We start from the raw sequence: 19,473 nt of genomic DNA on the forward strand, positions 1-19,473 counted from the left end.
CTCTGTCTCTGTCCCCAAGAAGAGAGGAGGCAGTTTGTCCAATACATTATTCACTCTGTCTCTGTCCCCAAGAAGAGAGGAGGCAGTTTGTTCCAGTCCAAGACATGATTCACTCTGTCTCTGTCCCCAAGAAAGAGAGGAGGCAGTTTGTTCCAGTCCAAGACATGATTCACTCTGTCTCTGTCCCCAAGAAGAGAGGAGGCAGTTTGTTCCAGTCCAAGACATGATTCACTCTGTCTCTGTCCCCAAGAAGAGAGGAGGCAGTTTGTTCCAGTCCAAGACATGATTCACTCTGTCTCTGTCTCCAAGAAGAGAGGAGGCAGTTTGTCCAAGACATTATTCACTCTGTCTCTGTCCCCAAGAAGAGAGGAGGCAGTTTGTTCCAGTCCAAGACATGATTCACTCTGTCTCTGTCCCCAAGAAGAGAGGAGGCAGTTTGTTCCAGTCCAAGACATTATTCACTCTGTCTCTGTCCCCAAGAAGAGAGGAGGCAGTTTGTTCCAGTCCAAGACATGATTCACTCTGTCTCTGTCCCCAAGAAGAGAGGAGGCAGTTTGTCCAAGACATTATTCACTCTGTCTCTGTCCCCAAGAAGAGAGGAGGCAGTTTGTTCCAGTCCAAGACATTATTCACTCTGTCTCTGTCCCCAAGCAGCTCAGGCAGAAGTTGGTCATTATCATTGTGAATACAGTTAGCAGTATCATTGTGAATAAAGTTAGTCATTATCATTGTGATTGTGAATAAAGTTGGTCATTATCATTGTGAATAAAGTTAGTCATTATCGTTGTGAATAAAGTAGGACATTATCATTGTGAATAACGTTAGGGTAGCCATTATCATTGTGAAAAAAGTTAGTCATTGTCATTATCGTTGTGAATAAAGTTTGCCGTTATCATTGTGAATAAAGTTAGTCATTATCACTGTGAATAAAGTTAGTCATTATCACTGCGAATAAAGTTGATGATCATCATTGTGAATAAAGTTAGACATGATCATTGTGAATAAAATGGTCATTATCATTGTGAATAAAGTGTGTCATTATCATTGCGAATAAAATTTGTCATTATCACTGTGAATACAGTTAGTCATTATCACTGTGAATAAAATGGCCATTATCATTGTGAATAAAGTTAATCATTATCACTGTGAATACAGTTAGTCATTATCACTGTGAATAAAGTTAGTCATTATCATTGTGAACAAGGTTAGTCATTATCACTGTGAATAAAGTTAGTCATTATCACAGACTGTGCCCCTCTCTGTGTCTCTCACCTGTATTGAAGCCCCTCTCCAGGGCGGGCCAGGGCCGGTGATTCTTCCACAGGTTCCCCAGGTACCAGTCACTCTGGTTCTCCACCAGACCGAGAACCTGCTGACCTAGAACACAGAACACTCAGGTTACTATGGTTCCCCAGGCACCGGTCACTCTGGTTCTCCACCAGACCTAGAAACTGGAAAAGAGAGACACACAGGTTACTACCAGGGACAGCTCTATAGAAGAGTAATGTCTCATTATCATAATTACCCACCAGGGGGCGCTGTGGAGTCAGCTGTCAAACAACACTCAGGTTACTACCAAGGGCTTCTCTATAGACGTGCATAGAGAACACACAAACAATGCTGCACCATAGAGTAGCATTGGCTCGTTATAACAATCACCCACCAGGGGGCGCTGTGGAGTCTTCTGTCAAACAACACTCAGGATACTACCAAGGGCTGCTCTATAGAGAACACACAAACAATGCTGCACCATAGAGTAGTGTTGGCTCGTGATAGCAATCACCCACCAGAGGGCGCTACGGAGTCTTCTGTCAAACAACACTCAGGATACTACCAAGGGCTGCTCTATAGAGAACACACAAACAATGCTGCACCATAGAGTAGTGTTGGCTCGTGATAGCAATCACCCACCAGAGGGCGCTACGGAGTCTTCTGTCAAACAACACTCAGGATACTACCAAGGGCTGCTCTATAGAGAACACACAAACAATGCTGCACCATAGAGTAGTGTTGGCTCGTGATAGCAATCACCCACCAGAGGGCGCTATGGAGTCTTCTGTCAAACAACACTCAGGATACTACCAAGGGCTGCTCTATAGAGAACACACAAACAATGCTGCACCATAGAGTAGTGTTGGCTCGTTATAACAATCACCCACCAGGGGCCGCTGTGGAGTCTGTCAAACAACACTCAGGATACTACGAAGGGCTGCTCTATAGAGAACACACAAACAATGCTGCACCATAGAGTAGCATTGGCTCGTTATAACAATCACCCACCAGGGGCGCTGTGGAGTCTTCTGTCAAACAACACTCAGGATACTACCAAGGGCTGCTCTATAGAGAACACACAAACAATGCTGCACCATAGAGTAGTGTTGGCTCGTGATAGCAATCACCCACCAGAGGGCGCTACGGAGTCTTCTGTCAAACAACACTCAGGATACTACCAAGGGCTGCTCTATAGAGAACACACAAACAATGCTGCACCATAGAGTAGTGTTGGCTCGTGATAGCAATCACCCACCAGAGGGCGCTACGGAGTCTTCTGTCAAACAACACTCAGGATACTACCAAGGGCTGCTCTATAGAGAACACACAAACAATGCTGCACCATAGAGTAGTGTTGGCTCGTGATAGCAATCACCCACCAGAGGGCGCTATGGAGTCTTCTGTCAAACAACACTCAGGATACTACCAAGGGCTGCTCTATAGAGAACACACAAACAATGCTGCACCATAGAGTAGTGTTGGCTCGTGATAGCAATCACCCACCAGAGGGCGCTACGGAGTCTTCTGTCAAACAACACTCAGGATACTACCAAGGGCTGCTCTATAGAGAACACACAAACAATGCTGCACCATAGAGTAGTGTTGGCTCGTGATAGCAATCACCCACCAGAGGGCGCTATGGAGTCTTCTGTCAAACAACACTCAGGATACTACCAAGGGCTGCTCTATAGAGAACACACAAACAATGCTGCACCATAGAGTAGTGTTGGCTCGTTATAACAATCACCCACCAGGGGCCGCTGTGGAGTCTGTCAAACAACACTCAGGATACTACGAAGGGCTGCTCTATAGAGAACACACAAACAATGCTGCACCATAGAGTAGCATTGGCTCGTTATAACAATCACCCACCAGGGGGCGCTGTGGAGTCTTCTGTCAAACAACACTCAGGATACTACCAAGGGCTGCTCTATAGAGAACACACAAACAATGCTGCACCATAGAGTAGTGTTGGCTCGTGATAGCAATCACCCACCAGAGGGCGCTACGGAGTCTTCTGTCAAACAACACTCAGGATACTACCAAGGGCTGCTCTATAGAGAACACACAAACAATGCTGCACCATAGAGTAGTGTTGGCTCGTGATAGCAATCACCCACCAGAGGGCGCTACGGAGTCTTCTGTCAAACAACACTCAGGATACTACCAAGGGCTGCTCTATAGAGAACACACAAACAATGCTGCACCATAGAGTAGTGTTGGCTCGTGATAGCAATCACCCACCAGAGGGCGCTATGGAGTCTTCTGTCAAACAACACTCAGGATACTACCAAGGGCTGCTCTATAGAGAACACACAAACAATGCTGCACCATAGAGTAGCGTTGGCTCGTTATAACAATCACCCACCAGGGGCCGCTGTGGAGTCTGTCAAACAACACTCAGGATACTACGAAGGGCTGCTCTATAGAGAACACACAAACAATGCTGCACCATAGAGTAGCATTGGCTCGTTATAACAATCACCCACCAGGGGGCGCTGTGGAGTCTTCTGTCAAACAACACTCAGGATACTACCAAGGGCTGCTCTATAGAGAACACACAAACAATGCTGCACCATAGAGTAGTGTTGGCTCGTGATAGCAATCACCCACCAGAGGGCGCTACGGAGTCTTCTGTCAAACAACACTCAGGATACTACCAAGGGCTGCTCTATAGAGAACACACAAACAATGCTGCACCATAGAGTAGTGTTGGCTCGTGATAGCAATCACCCACCAGAGGGCGCTACGGAGTCTTCTGTCAAACAACACTCAGGATACTACCAAGGGCTGCTCTATAGAGAACACACAAACAATGCTGCACCATAGAGTAGTGTTGGCTCGTGATAGCAATCACCCACCAGAGGGCGCTATGGAGTCTTCTGTCAAACAACACTCAGGATACTACCAAGGGCTGCTCTATAGAGAACACACAAACAATGCTGCACCATAGAGTAGTGTTGGCTCGTGATAGCAATCACCCACCAGAGGGCGCTACGGAGTCTTCTGTCAAACAACACTCAGGATACTACCAAGGGCTGCTCTATAGAGAACACACAAACAATGCTGCACCATAGAGTAGTGTTGGCTCGTGATAGCAATCACCCACCAGAGGGCGCTATGGAGTCTTCTGTCAAACAACACTCAGGATACTACCAAGGGCTGCTCTATAGAGAACACACAAACAATGCTGCACCATAGAGTAGTGTTGGCTCGTTATAACAATCACCCACCAGGGGCCGCTGTGGAGTCTGTCAAACAACACTCAGGATACTACGAAGGGCTGCTCTATAGAGAACACACAAACAATGCTGCACCATAGAGTAGCATTGGCTCGTTATAACAATCACCCACCAGGGGCGCTGTGGAGTCTTCTGTCAAACAACACTCAGGATACTACCAAGGGCTGCTCTATAGAGAACACACAAACAATGCTGCACCATAGAGTAGTGTTGGCTCGTGATAGCAATCACCCACCAGAGGGCGCTACGGAGTCTTCTGTCAAACAACACTCAGGATACTACCAAGGGCTGCTCTATAGAGAACACACAAACAATGCTGCACCATAGAGTAGTGTTGGCTCGTGATAGCAATCACCCACCAGAGGGCGCTATGGAGTCTTCTGTCAAACAACACTCAGGATACTACCAAGGGCTGCTCTATAGAGAACACACAAACAATGCTGCACCATAGAGTAGCGTTGGCTCGTTATAACAATCACCCACCAGAGGGCGCTGTGGACAACAAGCTGTGTAGTAGAGCCCATCCACTGACATTGAATCCATTGCAAGAAGTAAAGAGAAATGAATGGTGCCTTTTGAGCAAGACAATCTGCTCACATTGAGGAGATGAAGGTAAGAACAGAGAGAGAGGTGGAACATCTAATCATGAAAGAGAGGAGGGTTGTGGAGTACAGGAGCTCAGGGAGGACTGGAGGCGGAGGTATCGTCATGGAGGAGAGGAGAGGGATCATCTTGGAGGAGAGGAGAGGGAGGGATCATCTTGGAGGAGAGGAGAGGGATCATCTTGGAGGAGAGGAGAGGGATCATCTTGGAGGAGAGGAGAGGGATCATCTTGGAGGAGAGGAGAGGGATCATCTTGGAGGAGAGGAGAGGGATCATCTTGGAGGAGAGGAGAGGGATCATCTTGGAGGAGAGGAGAGGGATCATCTTGGAGGAGAGGAGAGGGATCATCTTGGAGGAGAGGAGAGGGATCATCTTGGAGGAGAGGGAGGGATCATCTTGGAGGAGAGGGAGGGATCATCTTGGAGGAGAGGAGAGGGATCATCTTGGAGGAGAGGGAGGGATCATCTTGGAGGAGAGGGAGGGATCATCTTGGAGGAGAGGAGAGGGAGGGATCATCTTGGAGGAGAGAGAGGGATCATCTTGGAGGAGAGGGAGGGATCATCTTGGAGGAGAGGGAGGGATCATCTTGGAGGAGAGGGAGGGATCATCTTGGAGGAGAGGAGAGGGAGGGATCATCTTGGAGGAGAGGGATCATCTTGGAGGAGAGAGAGGGATCATCTTGGAGGAGAGGAGAGGGATCATCTTGGAGGAGAGGGAGGGATCATCTTGGAGGAGAGGGAGGGATCATCTTGGAGGAGAGGAGAGGGAGGGATCATCTTGGAGGAGAGGGAGGGATCATCTTGGAGGAGAGGGAGGGATCATCTTGGAGGAGAGGAGAGGGAGGGATCATCTTGGAGGAGAGAGAGGGATCATCTTGGAGGAGAGGGAGGGATCATCTTGGAGGAGAGGAGAGGGATCATCTTGGAGGAGAGGAGAGGGATCATCTTGGAGGAGAGGGAGGGATCATCTTGGAGGAGAGGGAGGGATCATCTTGGAGGAGAGGAGAGGGATCATCTTGGAGGAGAGGGAGGGATCATCTTGGAGGAGAGGGAGGGATCATCTTGGAGGAGAGGAGAGGGAGGGATCATCTTGGAGGAGAGAGAGGGATCATCTTGGAGGAGAGGGAGGGATCATCTTGGAGGAGAGGAGAGGGAGGGATCATCTTGGAGGAGAGGAGAGGGAGGGATCATCTTGGAGGAGAGGAGAGGGATCATCTTGGAGGAGAGGGAGGGATCATCTTGGAGGATAGGAGAGGGAGGGATCATCTTGGAGGAGAGGAGAGGGATCATCTTGGAGGATAGGAGAGGGAGGGATCATCTTGGAGGATAGGAGAGGGAGGGATCATCTTGGAGGAGAGGGAGGGATCATCTTGGAGGATAGGAGAGGGAGGGATCATCTTGGAGGATAGGAGAGGGATCATCTTGGAGGAGAGGGAGGGATCATCTTGGAGGAGAGGGAGGGATCATCTTGGAGGAGAGGGAGGGATCATCTTGGAGGATAGGAGAGGGAGGGATCATCTTGGAGGAGAGGAGAGGGATCATCTTGGAGGAGAGGAGAGGGATCATCTTGGAGGAAAGGAGAGGAGAGGGAGGGATCATCATGGAGGAGAGGAGAGGGAGAGATCATCATGGAGGAGAGGAGAGGGAGGGATCATCATGGAGGAGAGGAGAGTGAGGGATCATCATGGAGGAGAGGAGAGGGAGGGATCATCATGGAGGAGAGGAGAGGGATCATCTTGGAGGAGAGGGAGGGATCATCTTGGAGGAGAGGGAGGGATCATCTTGGAGGAGAGGAGAGGGAGGGATCATCTTGGAGGAGAGGAGAGGGATCATCTTGGAGGATTGGACAGGGAGGGATCATCTTGGAGGAGAGGAGAGGGAGGGATCATCTTGGAGGAGAGGAGAGGGAGGGATCATCTTGGAGGAGAGGAGAGGGAGGGATCATCTTGGAGGAGAGGGATCATCTTGGAGGAGAGGAGAGGGAGGGATCATCTTGGAGGAGAGGGAGGGATCATCTTGGAGGAGAGGGATCATCTTGGAGGAGAGGGAGGGATCATCTTGGAGGAGAGGAGAGGGATCATCTTGGAGGAGAGGAGAGGGATCATCTTGGAGGAGAGGAGAGGGATCATCTTGGAGGAGAGGAGAGGGAGGGATCATCTTGGAGGAGAGGAGAGGGATCATCTTGGAGGAGAGGAGAGGGATCATCATGGAGGAGAGGGAGGGATCATCATGGAGGAGAGGAGAGGGAGGGATCATCTTGGAGGAGAGGAGAGGGAGGGATCATCTTGGAGGAGAGGAGAGGGAGGGATCATCTTGGAGGAGAGGAGAGGGAGTGATCATCTTGGAGGAGAGGGATCATCTTGGAGGAGAGGAGAGGGAGGGATCATCTTGGAGGAGAGGAGAGGGAGGGATCATCTTGGAGGAGAGGAGAGGGAGGGATCATCTTGGAGGAGAGGAGAGGGAGGGATCATCTTGGAGGAGAGGAGAGGGAGGGATCATCTTGGAGGAGAGGAGAGGGAGGGATCATCTTGGAGGATAGGGAGGGATCATCATGGAGGAGAGGAGAGGAGAGGGAGGGATCATCATGGAGGAGAGGGAGGGATCATCATGGAGGAGAGGAGAGTGAGGGATCATCATGGAGGAGAGGAGAGTGAGGGATCATCATGGAGGAGAGGAGAGGGAAGGATCATCATGGAGGAGAGGAGAGGGATCATCTTGGAGGAGGTGGAGGGATCATCTTGGAGGAGAGGAGAGGGAGGGATCATCTTGGAGGTGAGGAATCATCTTTGGAGGAGAGGAGAGGGATCATCTTTGGAGGATAGGAGAGGGATCATCTTGGAGGATTGGACAGGGAGGGATCATCTTGGAGGAGAGGAGAGGGAGGGATCATCTTGGAGGAGAGGAGAGAGAAGGATCATCTTGGAGGAGAGGGAGGGATCATCTTGGAGGAGAGGAGAGGGATCATCTTGGAGGAGAGGAGAGGGATCATCTTGGAGGAGAGGGAGGGATCATCTTGGAGGAGAGGAGAGGGATCATCTTAAAGGAGAGGAGAGGGATCATCTTGGAGGAGAGGAGAGGGAGGGATCATCTTGGAGGAGAGGAGAGGGATCATCTTGGAGGAGAGGAGAGGGATCATCATGGAGGAGAGGAGAGGGAGGGATCATCTTGGAGGAGAGGAGAGGGAGGGATCATCTTGGAGGAGAGGAGAGGAGAGGGAGGGATCATCTTGGAGGAGAGGAGAGGGAGGGATCATCTTGGAGGAGAGGAGAGGGATCATCTTGGAGGAGAGGAGAGGGATCATCTTGGAGGAGAGGAGAGGGAGGGATCATCTTGGAGGAGAGGAGAGGGAGGGATCATCTTGGAGGAGAGGAGAGGGATCATCTTGGCACAGGGGTTTGGGGTGAGTTGAGGTAGGGGTTATTGAAGAGATAGAGGATGAAGGGAGGGAAGGAAGGCAGCTCTAATGAAGTCTAAGGAAGATTAATGAGGGACTATTGGAGTGTGAGTGTGAGTGTGTGTGTGTGTTGCAGCTGCTAGTCAAACAGCAGAGAGCAGACGGGCTTTAGATGTCGTGAAAACAAAGCCCACAGCTCTGTTTCTCTCCTCTCAGGGGGACAAGTGACTGGGACAATCAGAGGGGAAGGACACTCAATTCAATTCAAGGGCTTTATTGGCATGGGAAACATCTGTTAACATTGCCAAAGCAAGTGAGGTACACTCTCTCTCCCTCAAAGTATTTCTCAGAGTCACTCTCTCAGTATGTCCAAGAGTCAGTCTCTCTCTCTCTCTCTCTCTCTCTCTCTCTCTCTCTCTCTCTCTCTCTCTCTCTCTCTCTCTCTCTCTCTCTCTCTCTCTCTCTCTCTCTCTCTCTCTCTCTCTCTCTCTCTCTCTCTCTCTCTCTCTCTCTCTCTCTCTCTCTCTCTCTCTCTCTCTCTCTCTCTCTCTCTCTCTCTCTCTCTCTCTCTCTCTCTCTCTCTCTCTCTCTCTCTCAGTATGTCCAAGTGTCTCTCTCTCTCTCTCTCAGTATGTCCAAGTGTCTCTCTCTCTCTCAGTATGTCCAAGTGTCTCTCTCTCTCAGTATGTCCAAGTGTCTCTCTCTCTCTTTCTCTCTCAGTATGTCCCAGTCTCTCTCAGTATGTCCAAGTGTCTGTCTCTCTCTCTCAGTTTGTCCGTCCGTCTCTCTCTCTCCCTCCCTCTCTCCCTCCCTCCCAGTATTTCCCAGTATTTCCCAGTATTTCCCAGTATTTCCCAGTATTTCCCAGTATTACCCAGTATAGTGAGTAGTGGGGAGGAAGACACACTTATAAACAGATACTCAGAGATGTCAACTAGAGACTTGGGGGAATTCAGAAATCAAAGAGTTGTATATTCCATTTGTTTTAGTCACCTGTGAGTGACACGCAGATGAATCAAACAAACGTCTCTCCCTTTACAGATGCATTTGTTCTCAACAGAGGCTTTTCACTGCGGAAATGATCAACTTCTAGTCTGGAGGATGTAGATCCCAAACCACTGTTGTCAAAACCCTCCTCTTCAAGTCAGCCAGACAAGGGGAAAGAACAACGAAATCAATACAATCATTTTATCAGCTTCAACAAAGTGGGCCACTTCGAGAGCAGACGAGATGTCACTATGAAAGTAACACCCCCATTTTAAAATCCGCCCCAATTCTCCAACCCCCTTTTCAGAAAGACTTCCAAGAGCTTGTCTCATATTTTCTAGAACGTTCCAGTCCCCCTGTCCAAATGTTCAGTACGGTAACTTGTCTTCACAGACAATTAACTTGCATTGTTACTGGTTAGTGGATATTGATCCTCCAATCAGAGATGTTGGCATTGTGATGTCATTGTTACTGGTTAGTGGATATTGATCCTCCAATCAGAGATGTTGGCATTGTGACGTCATCCCCCCGGACCAAAATGAGACTCAATAACTTCTATTTATAGATTAGCAGTTGAGACAGAGAAAATACATTCACAAAATCGTTGTCCCAAATGGCTCCCTACTCCCTACATAGTGCACTACAGTTGACACAGACCCTATGGATCCCAGTCTAAAGTAGTGCACTATAAAGGGAATAGGGTGCCATTTGGGATTCAGCCTAAGATAACAGTATGCATGGTGTATCTATTGACAGTCTTCTTTAGACAGTGATTCTTAGCAGGGAATCCATACGCTATCTTCTACCAGTAGAGGGAACTTATCGCATCTTCATTTCATTACATGTGGAGGAGAATAGAAAGAGACAGAGAGAGAGAGAGGGACAGGGAGAGAGACAGAGAGAGAGAGAGAGAGAGAGAGAGAGAGAGAGAGAGAGAGAGAGAGAGAGAGAGAGAGAGAGAGAGGGAGACAGAGAGAGAGGGAGACAGAGAGACCGAGAGACAGAGACAGACACAGAGAGAGAGAGAGAGAGAGAGAGAGAGAGAGAGAGAGAGAGAGAGAGAGAGAGAGAGAGAGAGAGAGAGAGAGAGAGAGAGAGAGAGAGAGAGAGACAGGGAGAGAGACAGGGAGAGAAACAGAGAGAGAGAGAGGACAGAGAGGGAGGGAGACAGACAGACAGAGAGAGAGAGAGAGGGAGACAGAGAGAGAGAGGGAGACAGAGAGACCGAGAGACAGAGACAGACACAGAGAGAGAGAGAGAGAGAGAGAGAGAGAGAGAGAGAGAGAGAGAGAGAGAGAGAGAGAAACAAAGAGAAACAGAGAAACAGAGAGAAACAGAGATGTGTGGGTTTGGTAGTTTTCTCAAGTTCTACTGCTGCTGACAGATTAATGATAATGTCCAAGGTCACCAGAGACAGCGAGGCAGACATCCACCATCTACAGCTTCCTTCACTTGTTCCCAGAAACCACCATCTACAGCTTCCACCATCTACAGCTTCCACCATCTACAGCTTCCTTCACTTGTTCACAGAAACCACCTAAACATCCACAGACTGAAGGTGAAAGACTTCAGAAAGTACCAGAGGACGAGACAAACCTGTCCTTCCTTCCCTCTTCCAGTACCAGAGGACGAGACAAACCTGTCCTTCCTTCCCTCTTCCAGTACCAGAGGACGAGACAAACCTGTCCTTCCTTCCCTCTTCCAGTACCAGAGGACAAGACAAACCTGTCCTTCCTTCCCTCTTCCAGTACCAGAGGACGAGACATACCTGTCCTTCCTTCCCTCTTCCAGTACCAGAGGACGAGACAAACCTGTCCTTCCTTCCCTCTTCCAGTACCAGAGGACGAGACAAAGACAACTAGCAGAGACAAACCTGTCCTTCCTTCCCTCTTCCAGTACCAGAGGACGAGACAAACCTGTCCTTCCTTCCTTCTTCCAGTACCAGAAGACGAGACACAGACAACTAGCAGAGACAAACCTGTCCTTCCTTCCCTCTTCCAGTACCAGAGGACGAGACAAACCTGTCCTTCCTTCCCTCTTCCAGTACCAGAGGACGAGACAAAGACAACTAGCAGAGACAAACCTGTCCTTCCTTCCCTCTTCCAGTACCAGAGGACGAGACAAACCTGTCCTTCCTTCCCTCTTCCACACTGATCAGATAGAAAGCACAGCAGTCACCTCTGATCTGATGACACAAATATAACACTATACCCTATGTAGTGCACTACATTGGACCACGGTCCATAGGGAATAGGGTGCCATTTTTGGTGGGGACACAAGCTAAGTGAGGGAACACCTCGTACACTTCAAGACACTAATACAGCTAAGTGTTCATACGTCCAGCCAGCCAGCCAGCCAGCCAGCCTGCCTGCCTGCCTGCCTGCCTGTCTGTCTGCCTGTCTGTCTGCCTGTCTGCCTGCCTGCCTGCCTGTCTGCCTGTCTGCCTGTCTGCCTGTCTGCCTGTCTGTCTGCCTGCCTGCCTGTCTGCCTGCCTGCCGCAGGGCATTAGTCCTGTTCTGACAACAATACTGAGAAGGACAAGGTAGTGATGACTTCATAGGATGTGTGTGTGAATGGTAGGGATGACAGACTGGATGTGAATGGTAGGGATGACAGACTGGGTGTGAATGGTAGGGATGACAGACTGGGTGTGAATGGTAGGGATGACAGACTGGGTGTGAATGGTAGGGATGACATTAGAGGGTGTGAATGGTAGGGATGACATTAGACTGGGTGTGAATGGTAGGGATGACATTAGACTGGGTGTGAATGGTAGGGATGAGATTAGACTGGGTGTGAATGGTAGGGATGACATTAGACTGGGTGTGAATGGTAGGGATGACATTAGAGGGTGTGAATGGTAGGGATGAGATTAGACTGGGTGTGAATGGTAGGGATGACATTAGACTGGGTGTGAATGGTAGGGATGACATTAGAGGGTGTGAATGGTAGGGATGAGATTAGACTGGGTGTGAATGGTAGGGATGACATTAGACTGGGTGTGAATGGTAGGGATGAGATTAGACTGGGTGTGAATGGTAGGGATGACATTAGACTGGGTGTGAATGGTAGGGATGACATTAGACTGGATGTGAATGGTAGGGATGACATTAGACTGGGTGTGAATGGTAGGGATGACATTAGACTGGGTGTGAATGGTAGGGATGACATTAGACTGGGTGTGAATGGTAGGGATGACATTAGACTGGGTGTGAATGGTAGGGATGACATTAGACTGGGTGTGAATGGTAGGGATGACATTAGACTGGGTGTGAATGGTAGGGATGACATTAGAGGGTGTGAATGGTAGGGATGACATTAGAGGGTGTGAATGGTAGGGATGACATTAGACTGGGTGTGAATGGTAGGGATGACATTAGAGGGTGTGAATGGTAGGGATGACATTAGAGGGTGTGAATGGTAGGGATGACATTAGACTGGATGTGAATGGTAGGGATGACATTAGACTGGGTGTGAATGGTAGGGATGACATTAGACTGGGTGTGAATGGTAGGGATGACATTAGACTGGGTGTGAATGGTAGGGATGACATTAGACTGGGTGTGAATGGTAGGGATGACATTAGACTGGGTGTGAATGGTAGGGATGACATTAGACTGGGTGTGAATGGTAGGGATGACATTAGAGGGTGTGAATGGTAGGGATGACATTAGAGGGTGTGAATGGTAGGGATGACATTAGACTGGGTGTGAATGGTAGGGATGACATTAGAGGGTGTGAATGGTAGGGATGACATTAGAGGGTGTGAATGGTAGGGATGACATTAGAGGGTGTGAATGGTAGGGATGACATTAGAGGGTGTGAATGGTAGGGATGACATTAGACTGGGTGTGAATGGTAGGGATGACATTAGACTGGGTGAATGGTAGGGATGACAGAGGGTGTGAATGGTAGGGATGACATTAGACTGGGTGTGAATGGTAGGGATGACATTAGACTGGGTGTGAATGGTAGGGATGACATTAGACTGGGTGTGAATGGTAGGGATGACATTAGACTGGGTGTGAATGGTAGGGATGACATTAGACTGGGTGTGAATGGTAGGGATGACATTAGACTGGGTGTGAATGGTAGGGATGACATTAGACTGGATGTGAATGGTAGGGATGACATTAGACTGGGTGTGAATGGTAGGGATGACATTAGACTGGGTGTGAATGGTAGGGATGACATTAGACTGGGTGTGAATGGTAGGGATGACATTAGACTGGATGTGAATGGTAGGGATGACATTAGACTGGGTGTGAATGGTAGGGATGACATTAGACTGGGTGTGAATGGTAGGGATGACATTAGACTGGGTGTGAATGGTAGGGATGACATTAGACTGGGTGTGAATGGTAGGGATGACATTAGAGTGGAAGAGGAAGTAGCAGTCAGTCAGTAAAACAACAGAGGAAGTAGCAGTCAGTCACTAAAACAACAGAGGAAGTAGCAGTCAGTCAGTAAAACAACAGAGGAAGTAGCAGTCAGTCAGTAAAACAACAGAGGAAGTAGCAGTCAGTCAGTAAAACAACAGAGGAAGTAGCAGTCAGTCAGTAAAACAACAGAGGAAGTAGCAGTCAGTCAGTAAAACAACAGGAAGTAGCAGTCAGTCAGTAAAACAACAGAGGAAGTAGCAGTCAGTCAGTAAAACAACAGGAAGTAGCAGTCAGTCAGTAAAACAACAGAGGAAGTAGCAGTCAGTCAGTAAAACAACAGAGGAAGTAGCAGTCAGTCAGTAAAACAACAGAGGAAGTAGCAGTCAGTCAGTAAAACAACAGAGGAAGTAGCAGTCAGTCAGTAAAACAGAGGAAGTAGCAGTCAGTCAGTAAAACAACAGAGGAAGTAGCAGTCAGTCAGTAAAACAACAGAGGAAGTAGCAGTCAGTCAGTAAAACAACAGAGGAAGTAGCAGTCAGTCAGTAAAACAACAGAGGAAGTAGCAGTCAGTTAGTAAAACAACAGAGGAAGTAGCAGTCAGTCAGTAAAACAACAGAGGAAGTAGCAGTCAGTCAGTAAAACAACAGAGGAAGTAGCAGTCAGTCAGTAAAACAACAGAGGAAGTAGCAGTCAGTCAGTAAAACAACAGGAAGTAGCAGTCAGTCAGTAAAACAACAGGAAGTAGCAGTCAGTCAGTAAAACAACAGGAAGTAGCAGTCAGTCAGTAAAACAACAGAGGAAGTAGCAGTCAGTCAGTAAAACAACAGGAAGTAGCAGTCAGTCAGTAAAACAACAGAGGAAGTAGCAGTCAGTCAGTAAAACCCGCCCTTAAAACCGTCTCCTGCAATGTGCTCTGAGGAGACGGCAGGGACAGAGGAAGTGATGATTGGAGGAAAAGACAAATAGGGAAAGAGTATCAGAGAAAATGTTTTTCAAGAAATTTACTTTGAAGTCTTTAAAGTAACCTGCCTGACACTATAGAATATATACTGCACCAGTCAGTCTACTGAGAATAAATATATACTGGACTAGTCAGTCTACTGAGAATAGAATACATACTGGACTAGTCAGTCTACTGAGAATAGAATACATACTGGACTAGTCAGTCTACTGAGAATAAAATACTGGACTAGTCAGTCTACTGAGAATAAAATACTGGACTAGTCAGTCTACTGGGAATAAAACACATACTGGACTAGTCAGTCTACTGAGAATAAAATACATACTGGACTAGTCAGTCTACTGAGAATAAAATACATACTGGACTAGTCAGTCTACTGGGAATAAAATACATACTGGACTAGTCAGTCTACTGGGAATAAAATACTGGACTAGTCAGTCTACTGAGAATAAAATACTGGACTAGTCAGTCTACTGGGAATAAAATACATACTGGACTAGTCAGTCTACTGAGAATAAATACATACTGGACTAGTCAGTCTACTGAGAATAAAATATATACTGGACTAGTCAGTCTACTGAGAATAAAATACATACTGGACTAGTCAGTCTACTGAGAATAAAATATATACTGGACTAGTCAGTCTACTGAGAATAAAATACAAACTGGACTAGTCAGTCTACTGAGAATAAAATACATACTGGACTAGTCAGTCTACTGAGAATAAAATACATACTGGACTAGTCAGTCTACTGGGAATAAAATACATACTGGACTAGTCAGTCTACTGAGAATTAAATACATACTGGACTAGTCAGTCTACTGAGAATTAAATAAAATACATACTGGACTAGTCAGTCTACTGAGAATAGAATACTGGACTAGTCAGTCTACTGAGAATTAAATAAAATACATACTGGACTAGTCAGTCTACTGAGAATTAAATAAAATACATACTGGACTAGTCAGTCTACTGAGAATAGAATACTGGACTAGTCAGTCTACTGAGAATTAAATACATACTGGACCAGTCAGTCTACTGAGAATAAAATACATACTGGACTAGTCAGTCTACTGAGAATAAAATACTGGACTAGTCAGTCTACTGAGAATAAAATACATACTGGACTAGTCAGTCTACTGAGAATTAAATAAAATACATACTGGACTAGTCAGTCTACTGAGAATAGAATACTGGACTAGTCAGTCTACTGAGAATTAAATAAAATACATACTGGACTAGTCAGTCTACTGAGAATAGAATACTGGACTAGTCAGTCTACTGGGAATAGAATATATACTGGACTAGTCAGTCTACTGAGAATAAAATATATACTGGACTAGTCAGTCTACTGAGAATAAAATACTGGACTAGTCAGTCTACTGAGAATTAAATAAAATACATACTGGACTAGTCAGTCTACTGAGAATGAAATAAAATACATACTGGACTAGTCAGTCTACTGAGAATTAAATAAAATACATACTGGACTAGTCAGTCTACTGAGAATAGAATACTGGACTAGTCAGTCTACTGAGAATAAAATATATACTGGACTAGTCAGTCTACTGAGAATAAAATACTGGACTAGTCAGTCTACTGAGAATTAAATATATACTGGACTAGTCAGTCTACTGAGAATAGAATATATACTGGACTAGTCAGTCTACTGAGAATAAAATACATACTGGACTAGTCAGTCTACTGAGAATTAAATATAAACTGGACTAGTCAGTCTACTGAGAATTAAATATATACTGGACCAGTCAGTCTACTGAGAATAAAATATATACTGGACTAGTCAGTCTACTGAGAATTAAATACATACTGGACCAGTCAGTCTACTGAGAAGGGTTAGGGTTAGGGTCAGACATCTAGCTAGGTTTCTACCCAAACAACAACCTACAGTCAGACATCTAGCTAGGTTTCTACCCAAACAACAACCTAGTCAGACATCTAGCTAGGTTTCTACCCAAACAACAACCTACAGTCAGACATCTAGCTAGGTTTCTACCCAAACAACCTACAGTCAGACATCTAGCTAGGTTTCTACCCAAACAACCTACAGTCAGACATCTAGCTAGGTTTCTACCCAAACAACAACCTACAGTCAGACATCTAGCTAGGTTTCTACCCAAACAACAACCTACAGTCAGACATCTAGCTAGGTTTCTACCCAAACAACAACCTAGTCAGACATCTAGCTAGGTTTCTACCCAAACAACAACCTACAGTCTGAGACATCTAGCTAGGTTTCTACCCAAACAACAACCTACAGTCAGACATCTAGCTAGGTTTCTACCCAAACAACAACCTACAGTCAGACATCTAGCTAGGTTTCTACCCAAACAACCTACAGTCAGACATCTAGCCAGGTTTCTACCCAAACAACCTACAGTCAGACATCTAGCTAGGTTTCTACCCAAACAACCTACAGTCTGACATCTAGCTAGGTTTCTACCCAAACAACAACCTACAGTCAGACATCTAGCTAGGTTTCTACCCAAACAACAACCTACAGTCAGACATCTAGCTAGGTTTCTACCCAAACAACAACCTACAGTCAGACATCTAGCTAGGTTTCTACCCAAACAACAACCTACAGTCAGACATCTAGCTAGGTTTCTACCCAAACAAGCAGTTAGAGACAGAGACCCAGAAGGGGGCTGTAGAGGCAGTTAGAGACCCAGAAGGGGGCTGTAGGGGCAGTTAGAGACCCAGCAGGGGGCTGTAGGGGCAGTTAGAGACCCAGCAGGGGGCTGTTGGGGCAGTTAGAGACCCAGCAGGGGGCTGTAGGGGCAGTTAGAGACCCAGCAGGGGGCTGTAGGAGCAGCACTAGACACCTGAATCTACAGAGATAGTTTTACCTCTTTGCCTGAACATTCACAATGACAAGCTACTATCTGCATACTGTCTCCTGGGTAAAATAATGCATGGGAGGCGGAGACTTCAATATTAGACTTTCAGAATCCTAAACCACCAATCACTGTTAATCCAAACCAATGTGCCTGCGATACGCTGCTTAAGAATCCCTGCTTGGGAAAGAATGATTGGCTGGCTAGATGGAACAGAGAGTGGTTTGAATTCTAATTGGACTGTAAAGTAGTTCTGAATTCTAAACATTAAAATAGAATACATTATGGTAATTAACAATTATTTTTTGATGTCACAATTCAGTGTTGGCACTGTAGGTGATTTGTGGTATAATGGTTTGAAACAACTAATGGAATTGTAAGTAGTTCTGAATTCATTAAAATAGCAAAGTAGAAGGAATTTAAGTTTCAGCACTGTAGGTGATTCTACTTTAAAAATGGGATAAAACCACAGGTTTAAAATAGGGAGTACTTAGCATCTAACACGTTGCTGTACACCTGTGGATGTGCTAGGATCCATGTGCCTCCCTAATGGCACCCTATTCCCTATATAGTGCACTACTTTATAGCACCCTATTCCCTATATAGTGCACTACTTTATAGCACCCTATTCCCTATATAGTGCACTACTTTATAGCACCCTATTCCCTATATAGTGCACTACTTTATAGCACCCTATTCCCTATATAGTGCACTACTTTATAGCACCCTATTCCCTATATAGTGCACTACTTTATAGCACCCTATTCCCTATATAGTGCACTACTTTATAGCACCCTATTCTATTCCCTATATATATAATATATAATATATGCCATTTAGCAGACGCTTTTATCCAAAGCGACTTACAGTCATGTGTGCATACATTCTACGTATGGGTGGTCCCGGGGATCTAACCCACTACCCTGGCGTTACAAGCGCCATGCTCTACCAACTGAGCTACAGAAGGACTACAGTGCACTACTTTATAGCACCCTATTCCCTATATAGTGCACTACTTTATAGCACCCTATTCCCTATATAGTACACTACTTTTGTCCAGGGCAAATGAGGCATGTGGTAGTGCACAGCCATTGTCAGTATGTGAGAATTCAGCGGGTGGGGGGGACAGCTAACTGAATGGGTGAGAGGTAGAAAGGACAGGCTAACTGAATGGGTGAGAGGTAGAAAGGACAGGCTAACTGAATGGGGTGAGAGGTAGAAAGGACAGGCTAACTGAATGGGTGAGAGGTAGAAAGGACAGGCTAACTGAATGGGTGAGAGGTAGAAAGGACAGGCTAACTGAATGGGTGAGAGGTAGAAAGGACAGGCTAACTGAATGGGGTGAGAGGTAGAAAGGACAGGCTAACTGAATGGGTGAGAGGTAGAAAGGACAGGCTAACTGAATGGGTGAGAGGTAGAAAGGATAGGGTGGGGGTGGGGTATGAACAGGGTGGGGTATGAACAGAGTGGGGTATGAACAGGGTGAGGTATGAACAGGGTAGGGTATGAACAGGGTGGGGTATGAACAGGGTGGGGTATGAACAGGATGGGGTATGAACAGGGTGGGGTATGAACAGGGTGGGGGGTATGAACAGGGTGGGGTATGAACAGGGTGGGGTATGAACAGGGTGGGGGGTGGGGTATGAACAGGGTGGGGTATGAACAGGGTGGGGTATGAACAGGGTGGGGTATGAACAGAGTGGGGTATGAACAGGGTGGGGAATGAACAGAGTGGGGTATGAACAGGGTGGGGGTGGGGTATGAACAGGGTGGGGGG

The 19,473-nt window shown here is 46.8% G+C and overlaps 1 protein-coding gene across 1 annotated transcript in view; it reads right to left on the bottom strand.

Moving 5' to 3' along the window:
* LOC123994327 (LARGE xylosyl- and glucuronyltransferase 1) overlaps positions 1-19,473 on the bottom strand; it is a gene marked incomplete at its 5' end in the record, with an annotated part of 83,870 nt that overhangs the window by 45,814 nt on the left and 18,583 nt on the right. Inside the window, 1 exon segment of the mRNA XM_046296819.1 lies at positions 1,273-1,377. Coding sequence (XP_046152775.1) covers positions 1,273-1,377 — 105 coding nt within the window.

Source organism: Oncorhynchus gorbuscha, linkage group LG14, assembly GCF_021184085.1.
Source record: "Oncorhynchus gorbuscha isolate QuinsamMale2020 ecotype Even-year linkage group LG14, OgorEven_v1.0, whole genome shotgun sequence".
NCBI classification, from domain to species: Eukaryota; Metazoa; Chordata; class Actinopteri; order Salmoniformes; family Salmonidae; genus Oncorhynchus; species Oncorhynchus gorbuscha.